The sequence below is a fragment of the Rhopalosiphum maidis genome, chromosome 2 (genome assembly GCF_003676215.2).
Source record: "Rhopalosiphum maidis isolate BTI-1 chromosome 2, ASM367621v3, whole genome shotgun sequence".
Classification (NCBI taxonomy): domain Eukaryota; kingdom Metazoa; phylum Arthropoda; class Insecta; order Hemiptera; family Aphididae; genus Rhopalosiphum; species Rhopalosiphum maidis.
In genome coordinates, this window is record NC_040878.1 from 14,214,862 (window position 1) to 14,218,069 (window position 3,208).

Here is a 3,208-nt window from a genome sequence, read left to right on the forward strand (position 1 = left end):
GCGCACACCAGTGCATACTATAATATTATATTATTATAACGCACGGTATCATACACACCTAGGTGCGGGACCCGGAGGCGATCGCGCCGAGTGAAATAATTTAATAACATTACCCCGGTATATAGTGGTCCGCGTGCGTTTAAACGGATCGTGTAGGTATATAATATGACGGTAGATCGCTAGAAATTGTTCTTTTATTATTATAATAATCGTTTCGAGTGTCGCCAAAGGGTAGGCTGCACGTTGATACGCGTCCCCGATCGCGCTATATACAATATTCATAAACGTGTTATTATCGTGTCCGTTGTGCGTTCGACGCGTAAACACACGTTGAAAAGTAAAACGACACGAGCCCGCGCAAAAGTAAACAAAAGATAATATATTATACTGTTTTAATCGACCGTTTGTTTATTTATCGTTTTAAATGAGGAAGACGAAACAAAATATGTTTAACGGACTACGTGACCCCTAGGTCTGTCTACGTCATACCGCTCAGAATATACATTTATAATTTGGTACTCGAAACAAGGAAAGAGTATAATTTTTTTTTTTTTTAAATTTAATATTCAATGGCTATTAAGTGTGATTGGCCGTAACTACAACAGTTATTTCTATTGAATTAAAGCACATAGCTACGATGGTAACGAATACAACGATTTGTGCACACCTTTCGATTAGTCATGAATTTAATTAAATCAGATATTGTAGCAAGGAAGATTACTTTTTATACGAGTTAATTACATGAATAATTACATTATGATAAGTTATGAGTTAAAACTTTCAACAGATATGGTCACAAAGTATACGCTCATGATAGCATTCGGATGCTTGGTATACCTGTATTTATATATTATGATTTATATACAATATATTATTATACAGACGCAGTCACGTTTTATCCTTAACCGTCTGCAAAGTTTCTAACCTCTCCTTTTCGCTGTCTCCCATCCTCTCCGCCGGTACCACGATCAATATTTTGCATATAATTAATTTTTGGAATTAGCAAGCTCTTACTCCGAAGGACAGAATTTTTTTTAAGAACAGAGAAGACTCAGATTAGCAGACATATATACCTATAAATAGTTTACCCTGATATTAATAATTTCTTTTTACGGATCATGGATGAGTTCATCGGGAAAATGTTATTAAATTTTGAATTTTAAGTTCTCGTATGCAGAACCATTGCGAACGACTTATCAAAATTATTAACATACGTATTTTTGATAATTTTACACCAGGTGTTGACGTTGTCCCAAATAGTGAATAAGGTGAACTACATTGGATCCACTTACGCAATTGGAGCAATATTAACAGTAATAATTAATCGTCTTTAGCTTTACGTATAGAGTAATAGACATATTTTATATCGGTTGTAATTATTTCAAAGATGTATTATTTATTTATTTATATTATATTAATTCAGATCGTTTTAAATATAATTCTTTACCACTTTCTCCCTCCTCACAGTAATGTACTCCAGTATGTTATTATGAATTTATACATAACTCCAAGATTATAGTAGTAGTATCCAAATTAATTATACGATTTCGACTGATATTTTGGTATAGCATATGGTGCGAAAATAATTACCATTAATTATAATAATTGCAAAACCGTGTTTTACACTTACATAGGTATACTGTAATTTTTTTTCAATAAGATACTTCTAGCTTACACTATCTATATCTAGTGATGATAATAACCCTGTGTCCTTTCAATCTATCACAATTATCTATGTGTAATACAGTGTAATATTATTGTCAAAACATATTAATTTGAATATATTAAGTAGTTTACACCTATTTTTTAGGGCAGAAACAGTCATATACATACAGCAATGTTCATAATGGGATTTGGATGTAGTATAGATATAATTCATCTCATTACCTATAGCTCTAAGTAAGTTTTACTTAAGCTGTTAATATCTATATAATAATAAATAGACATTATCATTAACGTTTGATAGAATAATATTTAAAAGTTATACTAATATAATATAATATAATACAATGTATATATATGCTGTGATATAATACATAATTATTTATATATAGTTATTTAAACATTATATACTATATACGTTTTGTTAGATCGAGTTGGATTTTTATCAAAGTTGTTCAATTTATTACACGTCTTCTGGGTAAGTAGTTGCTTAAGCATATTGTAAACATAACATCATTTTATATATTAATATGGCTAAAATAATATACATTATTATGCTTACAGAAATATACACTTAATGATAAAATAAAAATAAGTATTTTAAAACTAAAAAAAAAAAAAATAGAAGAAACTAAATATTAGTAGTAGCAACTATTTTAATGGGCTTACAAAAATAAGTATAATACAAATTGTATATTATATTAGTTAATGGTTTTTAAAAATTTAACATTATTTAGTTTTAATTACAGGTTTTATGTTCGAGATCGTTACTATTGTGTCGTTACATTGCTACTGGAAGTATACTGAAGAAATTAAAAAACAACCGGAAAAATCATGGTTTCAACATAAACTAGGCCAAATATTTTCCAATAATTAAGTATACCCATTACACATATTAAAATGAACCAGCGCTATAACATGTGTAACAGTGTAACATTACAGTGTAATGTAATGGATTACTGGAATCAATATATAGAGAATCACCTGATCTAAGTTTTATAAGTAATAGAAAAATATTTCAACTAAATTTTTATATATTATTTTCATTTTTTTGATTTTTGAATGAAATATAAACCTAATTGTGTAATAGTACCAATTAATGATATATTGTACTACAATATAATATATTATCTAGATATTTAGTAGTAAAAAAATGTATTTTAAAGTTCTATAAATATAAGTAGGATAAAAAAGAGAGTTTAGAAACCTCATTATCATCCCTCGTCCGCCACCACGCTTAAGACTTCAACAACCTCTATCATATTATTGTTGCTGCCTATCAATTATTACATATCATCATATATTATAATAACCACCTGTAATAATAGTTTTATTATTAAACACCATCGTTTATAAACTTACAAATAATATTATGTACAAGTAAATATAAGAAATAGCTTACATCTTGTAAAAATAATATTCTGAGTTAGAATTGAACCAGGTATGTTAGGCATTCCTACCACCTCGACTATAACACATTAAAGTCAAAAACTGTTATACTTATGGGTATATACAAATAAATATGAGTTTACAAAAAAAAATATTT

General features: G+C 28.3%; 1 protein-coding gene across 1 annotated transcript; it reads left to right on the forward strand.

The window, feature by feature from the left end:
• The first annotated feature begins 756 nt into the window (after positions 1–756).
• LOC113555219 lies at positions 757–2,539 on the forward strand. Its single transcript, XM_026959605.1, has 5 exons — positions 757–831; positions 1,239–1,313; positions 1,811–1,899; positions 2,091–2,140; positions 2,412–2,539. The coding sequence occupies exons 1-5, from the start codon at positions 757–759 to the stop codon at positions 2,537–2,539; spliced, it is 417 nt and encodes a 138-aa protein (XP_026815406.1).
• The last annotated feature ends 669 nt before the right edge of the window (positions 2,540–3,208 follow it).